Source organism: Filicampus tigris, chromosome 19 (genome assembly GCF_054856515.1).
Source record: "Filicampus tigris isolate MCC_2025a chromosome 19, RoL_Ftig_1.0, whole genome shotgun sequence".
NCBI lineage: Eukaryota > Metazoa > Chordata > Actinopteri > Syngnathiformes > Syngnathidae > Filicampus > Filicampus tigris.
The window spans coordinates 9,667,668-9,686,689 of NC_141235.1; the positions used below are offsets into that span (position 1 = coordinate 9,667,668).

General features: G+C 40.5%; 5 protein-coding genes across 10 annotated transcripts in view; 3 read left to right on the forward strand and 2 right to left on the reverse strand.

Moving 5' to 3' along the window:
• The window catches only part of LOC147129378 (receptor-type tyrosine-protein phosphatase H-like), a 21,843-nt gene extending 11,463 nt beyond the window's left edge, over window positions 1–10,380 (reverse strand). The window contains exons 1-4 of one of the 2 annotated variants that reach the window (XM_086016688.1): window positions 10,021–10,380; window positions 7,682–7,735; window positions 6,818–6,905; window positions 6,626–6,755 (exon numbers count right to left, since the gene is read on the reverse strand). In XM_086016688.1, the coding sequence (XP_085872814.1) occupies window positions 6,626–6,634 (9 nt within the window). In that variant the 5' untranslated portion in view covers window positions 6,635–6,755; window positions 6,818–6,905; window positions 7,682–7,735; window positions 10,021–10,380. Of the gene's footprint in view, window positions 1–6,625; window positions 6,756–6,817; window positions 7,006–7,681; window positions 7,736–10,020 lie in introns of those variants that run through there. The other variant, XM_086016689.1, reaches the window with a different exon arrangement.
• Window positions 633–2,704, forward strand: LOC147129380 (ferritin, lower subunit). 3 transcript variants are annotated; one of them, XM_086016733.1, is made up of 5 exons: window positions 633–811; window positions 934–1,038; window positions 1,429–1,575; window positions 1,653–1,778; window positions 2,315–2,704. In XM_086016733.1, exons 2-5 carry the CDS (start codon window positions 937–939, stop codon window positions 2,462–2,464), a joined length of 525 nt encoding a protein of 174 aa, XP_085872859.1. In that variant the 5' UTR covers window positions 633–811; window positions 934–936; the 3' UTR covers window positions 2,465–2,704. The 3 variants fall into 3 exon arrangements, with proteins under 3 accessions (XP_085872859.1, XP_085872860.1, XP_085872858.1); XM_086016734.1 differs by having other exon boundaries at window positions 634–799; XM_086016732.1 differs by having other exon boundaries at window positions 635–832.
• On the forward strand, window positions 4,390–9,747 carry syt5b (synaptotagmin Vb). The gene is made up of 9 exons (XM_086016705.1): window positions 4,390–4,563; window positions 5,393–5,593; window positions 6,080–6,255; window positions 6,648–6,746; window positions 6,825–6,992; window positions 7,071–7,238; window positions 7,316–7,430; window positions 7,716–7,849; window positions 8,339–9,747. The coding sequence occupies exons 2-9, from the start codon at window positions 5,398–5,400 to the stop codon at window positions 8,546–8,548; spliced, it is 1,266 nt and encodes a 421-aa protein (XP_085872831.1). The 5' UTR covers window positions 4,390–4,563; window positions 5,393–5,397; the 3' UTR covers window positions 8,549–9,747.
• On the forward strand, window positions 9,944–14,573 carry dnaaf3l (dynein axonemal assembly factor 3 like). The gene is made up of 10 exons (XM_086016704.1): window positions 9,944–10,183; window positions 11,024–11,130; window positions 11,204–11,297; window positions 11,366–11,520; window positions 11,595–11,777; window positions 12,049–12,294; window positions 12,430–12,574; window positions 12,673–12,787; window positions 13,614–13,688; window positions 13,827–14,573. The coding sequence occupies exons 1-10, from the start codon at window positions 10,102–10,104 to the stop codon at window positions 13,969–13,971; spliced, it is 1,347 nt and encodes a 448-aa protein (XP_085872830.1). The 5' UTR covers window positions 9,944–10,101; the 3' UTR covers window positions 13,972–14,573.
• On the reverse strand, window positions 13,469–18,907 carry LOC147129383 (troponin T, slow skeletal muscle-like). Of its 3 annotated transcripts, none has more exons than XM_086016711.1 (13): window positions 18,667–18,907; window positions 16,742–16,771; window positions 16,636–16,649; window positions 16,523–16,546; window positions 16,381–16,399; window positions 16,043–16,103; window positions 15,730–15,846; window positions 15,573–15,650; window positions 15,377–15,490; window positions 14,974–15,083; window positions 14,615–14,705; window positions 14,489–14,529; window positions 13,469–14,417 (listed from the first exon to the last, which is right to left on the reverse strand). In XM_086016711.1, exons 2-13 carry the CDS (start codon window positions 16,762–16,764, stop codon window positions 14,369–14,371), a joined length of 741 nt encoding a protein of 246 aa, XP_085872837.1. In that variant the 5' UTR covers window positions 16,765–16,771; window positions 18,667–18,907; the 3' UTR covers window positions 13,469–14,368. The 3 variants fall into 3 exon arrangements, with proteins under 3 accessions (XP_085872837.1, XP_085872835.1, XP_085872836.1); XM_086016709.1 differs by having other exon boundaries at window positions 16,742–16,813; XM_086016710.1 differs by having other exon boundaries at window positions 13,472–14,414; window positions 16,742–16,813.
• Between the last annotated feature and the right edge of the window lie 115 nt (window positions 18,908–19,022).

The window sequence follows — 19,022 nt, forward strand, 5'->3', positions numbered from 1 at the left end:
TTACAACCACTAAGACCTTTGCCCTGCCTGTTACTTCCTTATGAATACAACACAGACGTCAAAATCACCACAGTCTGATTTGTTTCATATCTATATCAGTCATATTAAGGAAATAACTGTGTGAGCATTTTACAAACTCTTCGTATGATTTACTAATCACATGCAAAGCGTTCAAATGCTACTTGACATGAATTCTTCCGACTGTCACAGTCTGTTCTTCAAAGAGGATTTTGATTTTATGAGCCTTCCAGTCAAGGTCTATGTACATAAATTGTTTGTGTACATACTTTGAAACAACAAACAACACATTACAGTAACAGTACACTGCATAGGCCTAGTAGATCGATAGACAGACAGATAGACAGAAAGAAAAAAGTGAGGAAAATGTTACTATGGAAGAAGTGTTTCAATGCCCCATCGTATTGTTAGTTGTGAGATACCTTTTAATGAAAAAACAGTTAATTAAATATGAATGGATGGATAAGTCTCTCATTATTTATATTTTGATAATTACTTGTAGTTCCTTGCAAAATATATTTATATTATTGAATTCATCTTTGAAGAAGACAATGGAACAGATTGCGGCCCTCGTTTGTCCAACAAGATGCAACGAGGCCCCAATACGACAGATGGCAGTAGAGACTCACACACACACACACACAGCCACACGAATACTAGCTAACCAGGCAACGCAGGTCACGGAAGGCTAGTTGGTCCTTTTTCGTGTGTGTTCTTTCAAAAGGGGGAGACACACGGACCAAAAGGCGGACGTGACACACGGAACGACACCAAGCTAAAAGTGAGGAAAAAGGTGAACTATCGCAAGTAATTGGTGAGCGTGATTAACGTTTTCACTACTGCATTGACCATATCATGCGCGTGTTTATGCAAACATCGTCTTTTGCATATTTTGGGTGTTTTAAATGTATTTAGGAAATGCAGTCTGCGGTAAGGCAAAACCTCCACGCTGAGTGTGAAGGTGACATCAACAAACTGATCAACCTCAAGCTAAATGCGTCCTACACCTACCTTTCTCTGGTAACTATTGTATTATATTTGCATTACAAAAATCGAGGGATATTCGGGTTTAGGATGAAATTGCAGGGTGAACCCAAAATGCATGATAACCTTTCACAAGTGAACTTTGACCTTGTCTAAACTTTCGAGTGCACATATTGTTCAAAGACTCGGTTATTTTTGCCCAACTTGCTGTTCAAAAATAAACTGAACAGCAAAATTGACAACATGGACAATTTCCAACGACGTTTAAGTCAAATTAAGTTAACCCGAAAAAGTTCTAGTGTATTTTAAATTCATACAGAAATTTCACCCCAGAGACAAATTGCTTGATTTAATTTTTGGGGGAGTAGTGTAGTTCTCACTAGTCTGTACGGAGATCATGAACCACTACTCTGTTTTCTCCTATAGGGCATGTACTTTGACAGGGATGATGTTGCCCTGAATAAATTTTCCAGTTGTTTCTTGGAGCTCTCTCGAAAGGAACAAGAACACGCTGAGAAGTTGCTTGAGTACCAGAACATGAGAGGGGGTCGCATTTTGCTGCAGACTGTTTCTGTAAGTTTCCATTTTGTTGTCATGTAGCCCGGTGATTGTCTCTACAAGTGTGGCATGAACTGTACTGTATGCTGCAGAAACCAACTAGGGAGGATTGGAGAGGTGGTCTGGATGCAATGTCTTTCTCGCTGGACTATCAGAAGGCCGTGAACACTTGTATTCTGGATGTACACCGCAAGGCTGACACCCATACTGACCCCCATGTAAGTATGACATCCAGGGGTGTCGTTAAAAAAAAAAAAAAAAAAAAAGTATAACTATCGGAAACAGATTCTTTGCGTTTAAAACGATTAATGGTTTTGAATTCACTCTACATTCTGTACTATTTCATAGTCTTGCCATATTTTACTGTGTAGAGATTTAGGGCAGTAACTATATAAATTCAATTAGTTAATTAATGACTACATGAATGGGCAATATGGATTGTCCAGTAAGTCGGCTATATGGATCACCTCACTCACACTTCTTGCAGTCTAAATTATTGACATTTGCATTTAATTCCTAATTCCTAATCATGAACAGAGGTAATAAAGACTATGTCTGCGAGTATTATTTCACCGCAACACAGATGGTACCCATTAGCCTATCTATGGGGTTTTGCATTACTTGTTAGCATTAAGCTAAGCGGACTTTACTCAGGAAAAATTGTTTTGAATGCATGTATTTGACAGTAAACTTCAACTGGGATAGGCAGTAAACAGCTTGAAGCCTCTTTGACTCTATTTAATTTTTTTCGTAGTTTTGCGACTTCCTCGAGCAAAACTTCCTTGTTGACAGCCATGACACCATCAAGAAGTTGGGCGACTACGTCGGCAGCCTGAAACGCATCACAGCGACCGAAAGCCACGGCTCCATGGGAGAATACCTCTTTGACAAGCACACCTTGTAAAGACCTTGCTCGTAAAAGCACGAAGCAACCCCGTTTCCTGCATTTGTTCCGTCAAGAAAGCTAAACGATATTTTTATTGGTTGAAGGCAATTTTGTACTGCAGGAACCAAGTAGTCAAGAATACCTCAAAACCTCTTGTTTACCACTATAGCTATGGTGCTCAGAAGTAGTATTTTCCTACTATCACATTTTCTACATTCCTATTGGTCAAACAGCGAATAAACTCCACCTATGCCAGCACCTCAGTTTTTGTTGACATTTTGTTCTGCCGAAGCCACTTTGTGTTCAGACAGGCTGCAGTGTGACCTGTTCTTGTCACTTTGGCACCTATAGAACACAGTGAAGATAACAAGCGAGACTTTGCTTCGTCACTATTGTGTACCGCTTAAAGTTGGACATTGGGCCGGCAGCACACAAGCCTATGGTTGGTTTGGAAAAAAAAACAAAAAAAAAACGACATGTTTCAGCAAAGATAAGGACGGCCTTACAGCTGCACGTTGTAATCTCGTCATGCAAGGGCGCACACACCCTGAAAGGTGCGCATACATTTAGATACAAATTTGTCATTGCTTCGAAATGTTGATGAGCAAGATGCAAAGATACGGTAAACTGCAGTTTGATATGGCATGTTGGAATTAAGAACGATGTGTACTTTAACACCGATGTAGTTTAAAACAATTCACATGCTTTAGAGTAGACCGTATGAATTGTAAAAATGAACCGGTTCAAAATTTGACAAGGGGATACAACAATTTGTAGTCATTAAATTGGCATTACATTAAATTAACCAAGGTTAGTTTTTCAATTGGAAAAGTTAACAGTAATTCTAATGATTACATTTAAAGGTGACGTTTTCCACTGGTATTTGTGGCGCTCCCTGGAGGCCAACACCCAGCCCTCCTAAAAACTTATGCACTGGTCTTATTTTTATTCTTTTACTAGAGCTGTTTAGTACATTACAACACAGTCAAAAATTACCATATAGATTGTTGCTTTCTTTTCTTCTAGTTAGGATAACCGGTTCAGAGATTACATTTAAATGTGGCACGACATCTATTGGAGTGGACACCACTATTCGAGGAAATAGTGTAGCATATATGCTTTGTTTCCAAAATATCATTAGCCTCATAACAGAACTGCCTAAGTGATTTTTGAACATTTACAGGAAAACCTCCCCACCAGATTCGACAAACTAAAGTTTCGTTGCCTCGATTCAACATTTCCAGATTACCATAACCTGAATGACTGAGACTCCACAAACTAGGAAAAAACTATTTTTAGGAAGCACATTTGTATTATATTTGCTACTGTGACAGTAAATTGAAATAATTTAGTCAATAATGCTATTGGGCTAATGATATTGGACTTCTGCGACAATTTCTTTGACTAGCATTTCATATTAATGGCTTTGTTTTGGTCGATTTTGTTATACAGTATGTCCCTCCACTACTACAGGAGGCCGCTGGTGGTGGCTTGGCACCATTGAGGTGTCCAGATGCGGCAGCGTGCCACTGGATTACATCCCACACTTATCTAAATGTGCGGTAAGCAGCGACAGCAAAGCGAGTGAGGCAATGTCCACTCTGACTAAAAGTTGTTGCTGGATTGGAGCTAGACCGCTTGCAAAGCTACGCTGGAGGAGATTAGCGAAGGCTTGGGTGCACTATGAGTGGTCAGTCTAATGGATGAACGGAACGCAACCCCGACATCATTTTAAAGAACTTTTCCATTTCGTGAGGAAAAAAAAAAAAACACTGTTCAGCATGTGTGATAGCTACAGTGAAAAAAAGCGGCAACTGGTGTGGTGTGGTCACATTCAATTGAACATAAAGCAACAGATGTGTGGTCAGCATTTCAATACGACAAGGAGGGGAAGTAGTGATGGTGATGGGAAGGGGGGTGGGGATTAAGTCCCAACATTGCTCTAGTGATTTGCCAGGGCTTTAGCTTTGATGGAAACGGGCACAGGGAGTCTGCCAGTCGTGTCGAGGGAATGATGGCCATGTGAGGGCTTCCGGCACGAAATACGACTTGAATCCCCATCAAAAAGTTGCTCAGAATCGTCTGACATCAGGGGAATAAAAGGATCATATCTGCAGGTAAGTTGGATTTTGTTTTGTTGTGATTGAGTTCATCCATAAAATAAAATGGCTAATATGCACTTTCAGGTGATGTAATAGTGTGGTTTGAAAATAAACCGTTTTAAAAGACTGAATGCAAATGTACTTAAAAGTTTAATACATTTGATGAGGAAAAAAAGCATGCTTGCTTTGCTTGACTGCCGATGTCAATTATGACATCCCAATAAAGTGCTAAAAAAAAAGACGTACTATAAATGATTTTATTTATTTAACTTATTTCTCAAAATTTCCACTATTGGATCTAAATTTTTCTAAATTGTTGGCAATAAATAGTGGTGATAATCGTCAGAATAAGTTTACATTATGACAGAGGTGAGTTGCAGGTTGTCATCATTTAGGGAATACACTAACTGGCCACTCTATTAGGTACACCGACGCAATCTACATCCAGAACAGGAGATGCATCAAAAACTCATGATTGTAATTTAATGGGGCAATATTGCCAACTGCTGGCTGGCCTTAGATTGTGGCCATCGCATTGTGGTGAATGATGGAAGAAGCCAAACTTTTCATCTAATCTTACAGGGGATCCAGCGTGTGGATTAATATCGTCGAGATAAATCCAGATACGTGCTTGCAGAGGGAGCACAAAAGCAGAGAAAACTAGGAGATAGTGGAGGGAAAGTGAGTGTGTGCGCGTCGGGGCTAACAGAGGGATTAGGGTCAGCCATGTCGAGCTTCTAGTTTAGAGATGTTCTATGCTCCTCCGCTGTAGTGCAACAAACAGACGTAGGGATTACAGCAGTGTACATACGCAGCTGTGCTATATTCTGATGTATTTTGGCAGCCGACATGAGGCCGGTGAGGAGCGGCGGGTTTCGGGCCCGGAGGGCCGCCGAGCTGCCCGAGAAGGAGTCTGAGGAGGCCGCGGAGGAAGTTCACCACGGGCACCCCCACACGGAACAGCAAGGCCACTCCGAGCATCACCCCGGCCACGACTACAACCACATGAAGGACAAGTTCATGAATGAACTTGATCGACTACCCAGTGAGCATCTCCTGGAGTCGCTGCTCTCGTGAGAAATTAGTCAGAAATTAGGCAAAAAAGTGAAGCGCTCTATGGCAGAGGTTGGAGTAAATCACGTACTGTATTATGCGCTAGTCTTAAATTCCCCCCCCCCAAAAAAATCATGCCCTAAATTTAAAGTCAACTCAATAAAAAGTCTACAGACAGTTATTCAAATACACTATCATGTTTGCTTCAAGCCTAAGAAAAGATGTACTTTTTACACACATGGCAAGTGTATTGTTTCAGATTATGGGAGCCAAATGTAGGAAAGTATTCCCCACCCCCCATTTGTTTAATCTCAACATTTGAGATTTAAATCGGCTTGCAAACAGTCAACATGGAGGATAGTTTGAATCTGAAGAGATGACATTAAGACACACTGTTTGGATTTTTACTGGCATGAACTCAGGGATTAGAAATCTATTCCTAATTTTCTTTTTTTTTTTTTTTTAAATCATATCGTAGTTCCCATGTGGGCTGTAGGAGCCATTGTGGTGGTGATCCTGGTGTTGTTGGCGTGCTTCATCTTTTGTGTTTTCAAAAAATGCTTTGGGAAGAAGAAAAAGCCAAAGAAAGTGAGAGAGAGGAAGACGGGCCGCCGCAGGAAGGCGAAGGAGGGTGAAGGCGAGACAGGAGAGAAGGTATGACACTGCGTGGTAGACTTGGATTACGTAGTTGTTAGATTTGTCGTTTTACGAGGAAATACCCCGTTGAGATTAAAAACCCCTTTTTCAACAGAGATTCAACAGCCTGAAAAAGTCGATCCATAGAGGGAAATAAGTGTCGTCAGCATAGAAATACAAATTTGCACCGTAGGCATTCAGACCGAAGTGCAAATAAGAGAGGGGGTTTAATACAGAACCCTGCGGCACCCCTTTATTGACAGTGACACATTCGGAGCACATGCTATTTAATTAACTATTGCTGAGGCAATTTGAAAACCAGGCAAACTGTGGGCTCTGAAGATCCTGAATGACGCAATCAAATTTCTAATTTTGGAGGACTACTCACTGTGATCATGATGTCCTCGTAGGAAGGGGAGGTGAAGAAGGAAGGCGAGGAAGAGGAGAAGGAGCAGGAAAAGTTGGGGAAATTGGAGTTCTCTCTGGACTACAACTTCACAGATTCCCAGGTGGCTCTCCTGTGACACAAACAAATCAGTCAAATGGAAGAATTCCTTAAACTGATGTTTGTTCCCTTTACCATGAAGCTCATCGTGGGAATCCTTCAGGCTCAGGATTTGGCTGCGATGGACATGGGGGGCACGTCAGACCCTTATGTCAAAGTCTTCCTGTTGCCGGACAAAAAGAAGAAGTATGAAACCAAGGTTCAGCGCAAGAATTTGTGTCCGGTTTTCAACGAGACTTTCTTCTTCAAGGTATGGAGACTTGAGTTTGATTGATTTGATGTTTTTTTTTTGTTTTCAAGTCCCTCATGATCATTCTGTTCCCTCCAGATCCCATACGCAGAGCTAGGCGGAAAGACGTTGGTGCTTCAGGTCTTCGATTTCGATCGCTTTTCCAAGCATGACATGATCGGTGATATCAAGATCCCGATGAACAGCGTCGATTTGGGCCAACCGATACAACAATGGAGGGACTTAGAGAGCGTGGAAAAGGAAGAGGTACCTTCTCATTTCATTTCGCATGCCTTCAACTTCATTTTTGAAAACCTTAATTTCACACGTGCTTCTCTGGGCAGGAGAAACTGGGCGATGTCTGCATCTCTCTGAGATACGTCCCCACCGCTGGGAAACTGACAGTAAACATCATGGAGGCAAAGAATCTGAAGAAAATGGATGTCGGGGGCTTATCAGGTAAACTTCGTACTATAAAATAAATAAAAAAATCGTACTAATGCAAGGGACTCCCATCGGTTAAAGTTATCATGGCTCCCTCTAGTGGTCATTTTATCAGTCATCGGTTATCGTTACCAATTCATCTCACATTACTATTGAAAATAAACGGTTGGTAGCAAATTGGAGCACAAAAATGCGTTGAGAACTGAAATTAGGCCAGTTCAGTGAATTCCTGAATTGACCCACGAATATGCAGCGGATTACTCTACCTGTTGTCATCCGCCTCTTTTCTTCCTTTACAAGATCCATACGTGAAAATTGTCCTGCAGCAAAATGGAAAACGTATCAAGAAGAAGAAGACAACCGTCAAGAAAAACACGCTCAATCCTTACTTCAATGAGAGTTTCAGCTTTGAAGTCCCCTTTGAACAGATACAGGTAAGGTTTTCACCACAAAAAGGGAATTTGCGGAGCCCAAGCCATGACATGGGAAAATAGCTTTAAATTGTTGCACGAATATAGATATAACGTACGCACAAAATGCTAATTTGTGGCTAAGAACTGGGTAAAACATAGGCGCAAATTTGTAGATTTAATATTCTCATTAACAACTCAGCTCTCTGGGTAAATTCACACAATTTTCCCGGCAACCAAGTTTAAGGCTGAACATATGTGTGCCCCCCGGGCTGACACCGACTCTAGAGCCAGGCCAGGCAGGTAAGCATTATTTGACTTTGCTAGAGCACAATTTGTGGTCACAAATTAGTATTACGTGGACGCAAACTAACATTTTGTTAACACGTTAAATTGATATCTGAGCTACAATGTAATTATTTCCCCCCCGCCCATGTCAAGTCTGGGGCTACGTCGGACTCAGTCAAAGACTAATGAATTAACAAATGGAACCCTTTGTGTTGCCTGATTCAGAAAGTGCAGGTAGTCATCACAGTGTACGATTACGATAAACTGGGCAGCAACGACCCCATCGGTAAGACCTTCATGGGTTACGGAGCTACAGGTGTGGGCCTTCGCCACTGGTCAGACATGCTGGCCAATCCCAGACGTCCGGTAGCCCAGTGGCACACACTTTTGCCGGAGGAGGAAGTCGACGCAGCGGTCAAAGCCAAACCTCGCTGAGGAGAACTTGATGGTTTTTTTGTTTTGTTTGTTTGTTTTGTCTTCACTGCAACAACTAAAATTGAACCAAGATTAAATACTGTATAGATATTTCTTCTTACCAGGCAAGGCAGTTTTTGTGTAAAAGCATTTCACTTGTTTTTAACATTTTTTTCCCCCTCAGAGATATTTATGAGTTTATTACTGGTTTTGATTTCATTTTATCTTAAAATAAGAAAAAACATAACTCTATAGTTGTGGATACTATAAATACACTAGTTTTAAGACATCAGTGGGTAAGCTATGTTTACTTGTTTACAGAAATTTTGCCAAGTCAACCCAAGATTAAAATTTTTCTGATTATCCTACTGGCAGATAATTTTGCTTGAATTAAGTAATATCTTCATCCTTATGTTACTTTTATTTTTGTTTCATTGTTTGCTGTTCTTGTGGTACACTTTAACAAGTGTATAGTTGAAATTGATTTTTTAAAAATATATATTTGTCAGACCTCTCTTTTTTTTACCCTTGTGTAGACCTGTATGCCACTCAAGTTAAAACAAATGTAAATGTGGTGTGTGTATGCTCTGTGTGCAAATCTATCTATAAATTTGCATAGTGTGGACATTTTTTATTCATCTTAAAAATTCAAACAGCGAAACACACATTTGTACAGATTTGATGATTTTATGTCTTATTTTATTTTTGTTTATGTATAATTTTGATTATTATAGCCTATGGCTAAGGAAAACAAGTAACATTTACCAATTAGATTATTATCTAAGAAACGAGAAGGATATAGAAATTGGTAGATACTTTTCTCTTTTTCAACGGTATCAATCTGAACAATTAAATCAATCTGTAGAACACGTGAGTTTTATTTTTGGAATTGAACTCCTGAAATAAACAGATATTTCACATTTTAATTCGTTGTACACTCTGCAATGGCGATTATAGTTAATTCATTCGTATTCTATATGAAGATGTACCTGGATCTACTCCTACTCCAAAAACAATAGATTCAGTATTGTTTGGTGATTTTCCTGGAACACTATATGTATATAGACACATAAATATGGTGATTTTTGACTCATTTGAATTGCGAATAAATCTCCTATGAACATTTTCTCTTGACGTGCCTCTTAAATGATTTTATTTTTAAAAATGTACATCATGTCGATGTCTTTGCAGTAAATCGAAATAAACGTGTTAAGCCTGCATTGTACATAGTTTCTGAAGAGTTTTATAAATCTATTATTTTCAAAGATAGTTTTTGGACACCATTAACTATTAAATGTGGAAAACATGATGACACGATGTCGTACTTGGCTTTGTAAGACAAAAATATACACATTTAAAGATGTTTACGTCTTGGAAGAAAACTGCGCATGTGTACAAAATACACTCAACTGTTGCCAGGCAACGAAAGATCAACTATAGTTGCGCTGGCTTGTAGGCTAATTTGTGCGTTAAAATCGCTCTAACACACTCACGGTTGTTCTTTTGGCGAGGGTGGGTTCGTTCACGCAGCTTCTGTTATCACCGACCCTCCACCGAAGTCTCCCCGGGACATAATGAGCGCCGGACGGCCGTCGGAGGGTGCGGGCTGCTTCAACTGGTGGGGCTTCAGTCCAGCTCGAGACCTCATCAGCACAGGTGAGCACAATTGCCAGAAACAACTTTGAAAACACTTCTCTTTTTTGGGGGTTAATATTTTACTGTGTTTCTTGGTGATAATGACCGTACAATTTGTCAAACCGTGTTCGTAGAAACAACAAGTTTACTTGAAAGAGCAAACAAACAAAAAGGGGCATCCGAAATCACTTGCGACGGGTTCTCGCAAGAACTTGAAAATAAACGCTAGCCTGTGAATGTTGCGATGTACTCTCGCGAGAACGTGAAAATAAAAGCTGGCGAGTGTGTATCATTTAAAAAAAGTATTTTTTTTTAAGAGGCACAAGACCACCAACAACAAAAATGTGGCATTTAAATAATAAAATACAATAAAAAAGTACATTAAAGTGGCCACACTGACGAGTTTAAAACCCAAATTTATTATACAATTGATTGAACTAATAAAATACAATAAAACAGGTAAATCAAGTAATGTGGAAAAGACAAGACTGATGAGTTTTAGATTTTTTTTTTCCTGTTTAATTGATGGAAAATGTAAAAAAATAATTATTAAAAAATAGAATTAATTAAAGGGAAATAAAATCTTATGGAAAACGCCAGTGTGACATCTTAAATTATTATTGTTTTTTCTTTATGATGTGTAATTGACATAAAATGACTCAGAAAATAAAACATAATAATACACGTTTAAAAAAACCCATAGGTTTTAGTTCAGTTTTAGAGCTTTTTTTGGGAGTCCTACTACTACCTGCATACCACCCCAGTATAAATCAATTTTTCACTTCTAGTCGATATACTGGCCAGGTGTCCCAATACATTTGTCCATATAGTGGGCATTTGCGGTCTCTCTCATCTCATCAGGCCCAGTGAGACATGAAGGGCAAGTCAACGTTTTACTGGCCGGCAGTGGAGATCCGAGACATCTTCTGAAGACCTTGTCCGGTCTGAGGGACGAGGACGTCCTTAACGTGAGCCTCACGTCTTCAATCCCCAAAGGGGGGGCAAATGATGTGGAGCAAAAATGTCTCTGCTTCACTTTAGGTATGGCTGTTTGAAAACTGCATGGAGGTGATCGCCAGACAGATGCTGCTGCTTTACATCGCGCTGACTCCCCAGGAAATGATGGGACTTAACGGTGGGTGCCTTTTGCACATTTAGCAAACGCATATCCCAGCGTTTAACGCGGCATTTCCCCATCCTTAGAGAAGACAGAGATGTTCCTGGAGGTGTTTGGCAACAACGTGATCCGCAGTCAGACGGCCGAGACGGTGAAACGTGCGGCGTCGCAGCTTTTGCTCCACGTCAGCGACATCCCAGATTCAGACGTGCACCCCTGCCTCAACACGTCTCTTCTTAAGGTGCTCGCTCACGTCAGCGGAGCTATCGTAAAAACCTCCTGTCCACAAAGGCTCACTTGTTGGAATGCGTCCAGTTTAAGGAACGGGACGAGCTGGCCAAGATTTTTAAATCCTGGATGCAGCAGTCTTCTTCTATTGCTCCTGGCTCTATTTGCAAAGCCTGGGATTACCGTGTCCGGAAGCACCTTGGGACGCGCTATGACTCGAAAAAAGGCTGCTTTGACTGGGACCTTACTATGAAGCTTCATGAGAAGGGGGTAATAACCAATAAACAATCATAACACACACCTTACGTTCTTTTTTTTTTTTTTGAAGAATTTTAGCTGTGTTAATGCAAATGTAATGGAAACTTCCTAGCGGTGTTTGGATTGTTGTCTTACCCACTTCAGATGTTTAAAAATGCCAATACCACCCGGTCAACACATTTTTTACTACGTTTAAATCATAGATGCAAGTAAATTTTCCAGATTAATCTGCCCTGGTTTTGCTCTCCAGCACATCTTTTTTTTCCTTCTACGGTATCCACAGTGCGGCGTCATTAACAAGCATCAGTATGTCCGGTGGAGGGAGAGTGGCCTGGCCTTTGAACTGAGGGAAGGCGTCTACCAAATAATCAACCCCAGCTTGCTGTCTTCTCGGGTTTTCACCCAGACAGGGGAGAGAAGGGCTCTCAGGGGTTACTGGGGTGACATCGTGTCCAGTCCTTACCTGGCCTTCGGCATTGAGACTGAAGACCAGAGCTTGCTCAAGACACACAATGGGCAACACATGAAGGTAAAGGTGCATGCCATCATTTCCTATTCACAAGCACAGGTGGCAAAAGTACTCACATTTAAGTAGAAGTACTTGTGTCAAGAAAGAATCAAGTCAAATTGTTTTTGGCATTTCTTGGGACTTTTCTATCTGCAGACAGCACAGGACATTTCCTTTGCAAACGTGCAGGAATTATTCCAATCCCTGTCCAGGAGACAAGAATGCCCAGCTGCTCCCGAGTCGAGCACAGAGGAGGATCATCCACACGCAAATATTGAGCATAATTCTGTCCCAGTCAACGGTAAGTGGCATCTTGCATATTGAAGACAAAGTGCGGTTCAGGCCAGTTACGTTTGCCAATGTGCTGACTCCAATGTTGTTTTCTCATATCTTTTTCAGACCTGATGCGTCTTAAAGGGGTCTCTGTCAACTTCCTGCCTCAAGATTCCCTTCAGAAGCTGCCGGAAAAAAGGAAATATGACCATTTCTACGACATCATCCACTTCTCGGCCAGGTGACAAACAACAAATACACTCCACGGACACTTTGTCAGAACCGATAAAATTTTATACACGAGACTGATTTTTTATTTTATTTTAAGGAATGCAGTGAATTATATCGGAAAGGTGGTTCTAATATTTCTTCCTATAAAGATTAGAGATTTAAATGAGAGATTAAGACACTGTGACTGGATCTGAAAAAAAGAATACAAGGCCTGAATAATGAAGGCGTAAAGGCAAAACAAAAGAAGGGGTGGCTATTGGTCTAAAAGGCAGCTCAAACTGCAAAAGAGGGTCAATTTCCTACCATCGTTAAATGTATCACTCCTGAATCACGAATGCACGCATGTTACCGTAGATTTTCTAAATTTGTCAACAGATTAGCAAAGGATGCTAAATAAACTCATGATTAGAACAGGGAAAAAGATGTGTTTTTCCCACATTAGACAGAGAATTTTTGTACACCAGTCCTCAAGATGTCTGTCCATCAAGATCCCAACTACAATTGACTTTACATATATTTATTTTTATTTTTTTTAACATAATCACCCACAGAGGTTGAAAAAAGAAATACACCTATTCTGCAAAACTAAAGATTACAAAATATCTGTTTTCAAATATAGGGAGTAAAAGTAAAAATCTCCACCTTCTACCACAGATCTTTATAAATGCATATTTTACTATTACAATGCAAATATTGGGCCTCATTAAAATGCGAAGGGTCGGGAGTGCACAGTGTAATCCGTTTTAATTCATCCACCCAACATTTGAATTGCTGCCAGCTGACACTGTATGTGGCTGAGCGTGTTTTTGTGCCCGCTTCTGTTAAACGCTGCGAAGCTGCGCGCACCATTTGGGCCCGAATATCCGGCAGATTGCAGCACCAGACGCTGTGCTCATCGTGGAGTTGGCCAAGTGAGTTTTTCAGTTTTTTTTGTTTTTTTTAGCTTTAATTAAATATCATCAAGGCTTGTTACCATGGTGACAACATAGTTGAATGTACTACTGAAGATGAAGCATCCCTTTTCACAAATGTTGCTTTTGCCCAATCAGGTACATTTTGGACCTAAATAAAGAGCAAGAAGCTGGTTTTGCAGAGCGAGTGTCCAGCATGTGTCTGGAAGCTGGATTCCAGCCATGTTCTGAGGCACAGAGTGATGACCTCCATGCTGTTTTTGAACCTCGCAAGGACAAGTGATGCTGTTTGTACTCAGTCAGTTAGTTATTTCACAGGACATTTTGCGGGCAGCCCCTTTTTTTCACCCAAATCCAGACTGAGGTCCCCTTACTGGCGCTCAGTCTGGGGTTATTGTTTTTTTCCCCCCTGCAATGTGTTAATGTGGGTGGTGGGAGTGTAATTTGGCCAATTTTTGCCACTTTTATATGAGCTAACATCGCTTAAATCGGCCGCCCAATTAATCGGTCAGGACCTATAGTATGATGTGCCCTATGAAAAATTCACCTGCAAATTTTTAACATGCAACACAACAATTTATTCTTGTCAGTTTCCATGTGACACTGCAAATTTGCTACATTTTTTACTTCCCACAAGACGATCGCCACCTTCGTTTTTTTTTTCACTTGAGGGTGTCGACTCACTTCCAGCGTCCTCCAACCTTTCCCTTACCGTGGCCCTTTTTGCTGCTCCAAGACAAGAGAAGATCTTTGAGTATATTGCCACCGGTTAAACGGTTTTCTGTGTGTCATCAACTCACAACTTTTGAGCATGTTGGATTCTGTTCAGGAGGACGGTGATCTGAAGTAGGCAAAGGAAATAAAAATCAACAATTCAAAATGTGACTGAAATTTTGTTGGTGCTCGTATTTGGTGCAAGGACTCACTTCATACTTTTGCCTCTTCATTTTCTCGGTCAGGTCAAATTTCTCAGACTCCAGCTGGTAGATGCACTTCCACATCTCCCCGGCTCTTCTTCTAAAAGACAATTTGATTGACGGGTGGCATGATGTTGAAAAAATAAAGTATCTATTATTGGGTTTTTGTTTTTGTTTTTTTAACCATACCATAGTTATATTTTTTGTAATTATATTAAGTAGTTAGTTAATAAGAACTAGGAGGGCGAATCTGAAATCATAAGCGTCCAGTGATAATTGTCTGGGCCCAAAAGTTGGCGGCAGTACAAGAACACAGACTTGTAAAAGTCTTCATGATGGCGAACATCAAAATTATGCTTCAAAGTGACCTGAGTGCGTCCTCTCTCAGGTCGTCAATGGCTAGCGGCTGCTTCCGCTCCGACAGCGTCTTCTTCTTGATCTCCCTCGCCGTTTGCTTCTTGCCCCGCCTCTGCTCCACCTGCACCCATTGAGCAGTCAATAGCATTTTAACTTGCTAGCTGGCTTGACTTGTCACCCAGAGAATTGTTGCCAAGACTCAACCACAAGTTAAGAAATAAGGAAAACAAATTGTTCAGAAATCACCATTGAAAACTTTTTTTTTTTTTTTAAACCTAACTATGCTTACATGTTCAAAGTGCCTTTCAAAGCGCCTTAAGAAACTGAGGATGAACAAAAACATTTCTATATTGGCCCAGATCTCTTCTTTTTAGGAAAGTGCAACCTTAACAGTTTGTCTAGAGCACGATGGACCTTGGCCAAGAATCCTCCAAAGTGAGCTCCCATGTTGGAGAGCACTTTCTTCTTCTTGGCCTCATCTTCCGCCCTCTTCTTGGCCTCCTCCTCCTCCTTTCTCTGCCTCTCCTCCTGCGAACGACACCGTTAAAAGAGTTAATCGCCGCAGGTTTTCAATATGGCAATGTGTTGAAAGCTCATGCTGGTTAATCACCGCAATCCTGAACTGTCTGTTGCGCTCTTTTTCCGCCCTCACTCGCTGCTGCTCAGCTCTTTCTGCCCGGCGACTCTCCTGAGGCACAAAAAGACATTTATCTGGGGATTCTGCTTGTGTATATTATATTCTGCATTTTAAAAAAATTAAGTATTACAATCCTTGATTTGAGTCCGATGAGCTCCTCTTCCTCTTTTTTCCTCTGCTCAAAGTGGACATCAATCAGAGTTTGAAGCTCCAGAAGATCTTTCTCCATTCGCTTTCTATGGATATCCTGCAGCAACCCCCATAAAAAAAAAAGCACTTTTATTCTTCTAACCTTTTTCCCCTCAATGTTAACATGTTTACTCCTCGCAGGAATGCCCAAGCTTAGACTCAGACTCTGAACCACAAAACTGCGAGGCAGACGCGTTAACCACTTGATCACTTAATGCAACACTTAAAAAAAAAAAAAAAAGAGGGGAACATACATCAAAGTCCACTCTTTCGCCCTCTGGGATCTTTGGGGGAGCGAGCTGTGTGGCCAATGGCCTGCAAAATATGTATTTTTTAAAAATCTGTGTAACCCATCATGAGCCACTTCATTAGGTACACCTGCACAGTCTGGTCCAAGTTATTTTTCAAAAGTAAAATATGCTTTGGCTCAATAACGAGAGGGAAACACTAGTCCAGAGTTGTGTAAAAACAATTGTCAAATAAATAAATAACAATACAGCAGAAATCAAACACTGTATGAGACTTATGGTATTGGATGTGCAGGTGTGCCTAATAAAATGAAGAGTGAATGTGACACAAACTAGATACTCACTTGTGCTTGGGCCGTTCTCCTTCAATGTGTTAAACAAAACAGCGGAGGATGAAAATGAATAACCATACAGGAAATTCAAAAAGCAGCACACCCTAAAATAAACAGTCGACATTAACAAAGAAATCCTCACATACATTCTTACCTCCTTCTGCTTGCTCATCTTCCTCTGTGGAGGAGAAAGGGGTCAAAAGTGATGAGTATGATCTGGGACAAGAGGATTTAAATTTTTCTTTTTTTTTTTTTGATGCGACTTACCCTCCTGATGCACTCTAGATCAAAAAGAATGGTGCAAATACATAGCCGCAGATGTGTTTAAAAGCGGAAGATACATTTGGTGAATTTGTAGAAAGAATTTACTCACCCATGATCTTCTAATTCAGACATTGTGACACTGAAAACACAGCAAGTTGAAAGACCATTTGTCATTAATGATCTAGGAATAGAAGAGAGGCCAAGGCTGAGTCATGTCACCCGGGATAAGATTGAGGTATTACACGGCCCATCATTCTTGTTTAATTTGATTTACTCCAAAGGACGCGCGGCAAAGGGCTTAGAGCTGGTCGTCCGGCAGCTATTAACGCCCGCCGGCTCTCCTATTACTGTTTAATCTACTTGCATCGGGGCCAACGTAAGAGGAACCTCTCACAGTGAACGCACAAGGTTAAACTTGTACAAAATAAAACAGCCAAAAATTATTTCAATATATTTGTTTGGATTCCAATAAAGGCATTGTTAAAAAAAAAAAAAAAAAAGTATTCATTATGTTATGTAAAACAAATTCTTTCAAAATGCAGAAGCAGTAAACAACATTTTACTGGCTGCGCAAAAATATCAAAATCTTACAAAAGAAAATAAAAGTAGTGTAAAAAAATGAAATAAAATGTTGACAGAGCTTGTTATTTGGATTGGACAGTGTTTTTCTCCCAAAATGCAATGCTGATTAAAAAAATAAAATAAATGCACTTTTTTGTTCTAACATATTATATGTTGACAGTGGTTGCCTAAACAATTACTAACAGGGACATACCCGGGTGCATTAACATGATGGATGAAGGCCCCGCATAGTTGAGAGCTTTGGCCAACCATGAAGCACATTCAGACCATGTCAATGGGAATAAACATGGCAAAAGGTCAACACACGAGGGATCGGCCACAGAATTCCTCACGTTACTCCCCTTTTTAAGATTTATGGGGCCAAAGTGAGGGCCATCTTTTCCCATTGAAATGAATGGAATTGCCATTAATCTGTTCAAGCTCCACAAAAAAAAACACAAACAAAAATTTTTGTAATGTTTTTTTTTTTTTTTTAGTAAGGTAAACACCGTTCTATGGCATCGTACTGTAAAAAAAAAAAACATCAGTATTGACAATTAAATTGAATTTGCAGAATGAACCCTCATTGTGCACCATGATTACATGCTTCAGTGCCCATTGATAAACTAAGTATAGTCAGACCACTCAAAAATTGAGGTAGCACTGTAGAGCATTTAATGATGGAGCACTGCTATTCATATTACTGGACATAACTTTCACTTAACATGACAGCGCAAGAAACACATGCACTCCAGTGTGAACCAGTGAGGGCGTGGAGGTAAAAGTGTCCAAGGAGAAGACGCTGCTGAAGTAAATATAATGTGTATTATCACCCACTGAAAGGAGGAGTGTGAGCAAGGGGGTCAGGCATTAACACATGCAGCACATAAGAAGTTAAGTGGTATAAACTTACCGTAGCTTGGGGGGTGGCGGGGGCAAAATAACTTGCAACAAATGCACCATTCAAAAAAGTGCAGACATACAGTGTGGGTAATGGCGGCCAATAAAACAACGATACTAATTACTCCTCTCCTGTTGCTTAGCTTTGGGCCAATTAAAAGCGCTGATATGACTGGGACATATCACATAGTATCTGAAATCCCTGCACGAATACATTTTTTTTTTTATTTATTTTTAGGATGCAAGGCATCCCACTTGTACTTTTTTGTCAATTCTTATACTTGAATCCTATTTTAAAGTAACAGTACTCTTACTCGAGTACATTTTATGTAAGGGGTCCCTGCACCATCTGACTGATCCAAGTCTAATTTTTAACCTCTTTTTAGACTTTGTTATACTACATTACCCCCCGAACTATTATGTATCTCTCCATACACTTCATTATGATTACTTGCTGTTTAAAGAGGAAAAGGTGACAACAATGGATGGAAAACATGCGGGTGTCCGTGCAAAAACAAATACACAGCAACTAAAGTGATTCCATAAAATCTAGAGATAAGTGATTATACTTACCAGTTTAGTGTCGGACGGACGTCGATGCGTAATGAGCAGACCGTGTCGGGCACCGGCTGTTTTATAAAAGGCTCCGGTGGGGTGACAAGGAGGGGACCCGGAATAAAAATGCACAAGCGGATTATTGGCGGCTTTTGAGAGCTGAAGCCCAAGTCTGGCAGAGCGGCTCGTGAGCGAGCGCCTCGTTGCTGAGCTCACAGCTGAAATGAGAAGACAAAAAAAGACAGGTGGTGACAGCAGAGAACAAAAGAACCATTTTTTTTTTTTCTTTTAACATCTGAATCCCGAGATCATCGCTGCACCCGATCGGGCCCGGCGGTCAATCACAATAGTTTTGTTGCAGAAGAACATGAAAA

Coding starts and splice junctions, on each gene's coding strand:
- LOC147129380 (XM_086016733.1), top strand. CDS start 937: ATGCAGTCTGCGGTAAGGCAAAACCTCCACGCTGAGTGTGAAGGTGAC. Junction 1,039..1,428: donor CCTACACCTACCTTTCTCTG/GTAACTATTGTA, acceptor TTTCTCCTATAG/GGCATGTACTTTGACAGGGA. Junction 1,576..1,652: donor TTTTGCTGCAGACTGTTTCT/GTAAGTTTCCAT, acceptor TGTATGCTGCAG/AAACCAACTAGGGAGGATTG.
- syt5b (XM_086016705.1), top strand. CDS start 5,398: ATGAGGCCGGTGAGGAGCGGCGGGTTTCGGGCCCGGAGGGCCGCCGAG. Junction 6,256..6,647: donor AAGGCGAGACAGGAGAGAAG/GTATGACACTGC, acceptor ATGTCCTCGTAG/GAAGGGGAGGTGAAGAAGGA. Junction 7,850..8,338: donor TCCCCTTTGAACAGATACAG/GTAAGGTTTTCA, acceptor TGCCTGATTCAG/AAAGTGCAGGTAGTCATCAC.
- dnaaf3l (XM_086016704.1), top strand. CDS start 10,102: ATGAGCGCCGGACGGCCGTCGGAGGGTGCGGGCTGCTTCAACTGGTGG. Junction 10,184..11,023: donor TCGAGACCTCATCAGCACAG/GTGAGCACAATT, acceptor TCATCTCATCAG/GCCCAGTGAGACATGAAGGG. Junction 11,521..11,594: donor TCAACACGTCTCTTCTTAAG/GTGCTCGCTCAC, acceptor GAATGCGTCCAG/TTTAAGGAACGGGACGAGCT.
- LOC147129383 (XM_086016709.1), bottom strand. CDS start 16,806: ATGACAAATGGTCTTTCAACTTGCTGTGTTTTCAGTGTCACAATGTCT. Junction 15,847..16,042: donor GCGAAAGAGTGGACTTTGAT/GTATGTTCCCCT, acceptor GGGTTGCTGCAG/GATATCCATAGAAAGCGAAT. Junction 15,651..15,729: donor TCGGACTCAAATCAAGGATT/GTAATACTTAAT, acceptor TTTGTGCCTCAG/GAGAGTCGCCGGGCAGAAAG.